This window comes from Lipotes vexillifer, unplaced genomic scaffold (assembly GCF_000442215.2).
Source record: "Lipotes vexillifer unplaced genomic scaffold, Lipotes_vexillifer_v1.1 scaffold1136, whole genome shotgun sequence".
Classification (NCBI taxonomy): Eukaryota; Metazoa; Chordata; class Mammalia; order Artiodactyla; family Lipotidae; genus Lipotes; species Lipotes vexillifer.
Genome location: NW_006769631.1, coordinates 1,908,194 through 1,910,033, shown reverse-complemented (window position 1 = coordinate 1,910,033; position 1,840 = coordinate 1,908,194). Strand labels below are relative to the sequence as shown.

The 1,840-nt window shown below is 42.1% G+C and overlaps 1 protein-coding gene across 1 annotated transcript in view; it reads right to left on the bottom strand.

Annotated features, from left to right (window-relative positions):
• Window positions 1–789, bottom strand: part of ZNF502 (zinc finger protein 502) — a 2,675-nt gene extending 1,886 nt beyond the window's left edge. The window contains exon 1 of the mRNA XM_007445710.1: window positions 735–789. Coding sequence (XP_007445772.1) covers window positions 735–789 — 55 coding nt within the window. The remainder of the gene's footprint in view (window positions 1–734) is intronic.
• Window positions 790–1,840: the final 1,051 nt, after the last annotated feature.

The following is a 1,840-nucleotide window of genomic DNA, read 5'->3' as shown; positions in this document are numbered from 1 at the left end:
AAAGAGCAAGTGGGGGTAGGACTTCCCCAGTGGCACAGTGGTTAAGAATCTGCCTGCCAATGCAGTGGACACGGGTTCAAGCCCTGGTCCGGGAAGATCCCACATGCCGTGCAGCAACTAAGCCCGTGTGCCACAACTACTGAGCCTGAAAGCCACAACTACTGAGCCCCTGTGCCACAACTACTGAAGCCTGCACACTTAGAGCCCATGCACTGCAATGAAGAGTAGCCCCTGCTCGCTGCAACTAGAGAAAGCCCGCGTGCAGCAACAAAGACCCAACACAGCCAAAAAAAAAAAAAAAAGCAAGTGGGGCAAGTAATTCAGAGTTACAACTGGTGAAAGAGATCTGCATCAGGGTAAGGTGATCACCATTAATGAAAAATGAGTAGCTGCAGACACCAAGGAAGTGACAGAATCAGAAACCAGGGAGATAAAGGGAAAAAAACAAACAATAACAGACTAAGATTAGAGCAAGACAAGAAACATGGATGGTTTGTATTCAAAGAGTGGAGAGTGTGGGAGAATGTAAAAGTGCAAAATAGTGGAAATGAGATCAAATGAGTACCAGGGAAAAGCTGGCCTCAAGAGATGCTCACTCAATAGATGCTCACTCACATTCACCCCAGCATTCCTAAAAGAGAGGGTAATTTGCTCTTCTGAGCTTCATTCAGTTTCTCTTGTAAAATTTCCAAAGCCCTCCCATTTCTTCCACTGGTGATCCCTTGCTTACTCACCTGGACAAATCTCTCTTTCAATCTCTCTCTCTTCAGCTCCTTGCATATTCAACATCCACAAGTCTTCTCTTTGCTTTGATTGTAAAAGACTTCAAGGTTGAAAAACTGGGAGCCCTGCTCATAGAGGAAAAACAGGTGGGGGAGGGGATATCACTGTCCCAGTAAACAGAAAAATGAGATAGAGCTGTTGCCTAAGAATACTATTTGGTAACTCACACAAAACCTGTCAGGACAGCAACATGCCTGCATCACCAGGAGTCAGGGGTGGCTTCCAGCTTTCTAGGTTAACAAACTCCATTTGTCAGCTGTCCAAGAAGTGGCAGCCAGACAGAATGACATATTAGCAAACACTCAAGTACTTGAGAAATAAATCAGAATGTTATTTATAAAGATAAAAATAACTATGAAGTGAATGGGAATATCCATGTCAATTAGTGCACTATTTCACCTATACAATAATCTATATGAAAAGCCAATTAATATAGTCAAACGTTGTGTTGGGAAATGGCCTCATAGCAAGGCTAATGCATTAAGTCTGATCCACCCACCTCCCCTATATGTCAAGGAGCTGGATAGTAATTAGGGATTTCTAGAGATATGCTGATTGTCCTTTCTTCAAGATGTCTTATCAATTCAAAATCTTTTCTTCAGGCATAGCTCAATATAAGAGTGTAGGCTGCAGTTGAAAAAACAAAAACACTTTGTGAAATAATTTTTGACTTACAAAGAGTTGCAAAAATAGTATAGAGAGTATCTGGTTTTTGGAAAGTCAAAATCATAACTGTTCATCCAAAAATGTCTCTCCGTATAACCCTGAAGTGAGAAGTCGAATTGGAAGCATTATTTCAAGAAAAACAGAAGGCAGAGAGATGGTTTACCATAATCAAGAGCTCAGAAGGCATGGAAGAATAGGATGTCTGGTGAAGTATATAATAAGGCTGGCCCTGTGGACTTCTCATCAAGGTCTGTGCCTCGGTGTTGAGCTTTAGAGGTTTAAGAGGATCCTATCTGGGATTTCCTGATCCTCTTCCATAGGAGGAACATAAAGTGGACCCACTGCAGAATCCTACAGAGACTCATGAAGTAAGGTAGGGTTTGGCTACAAT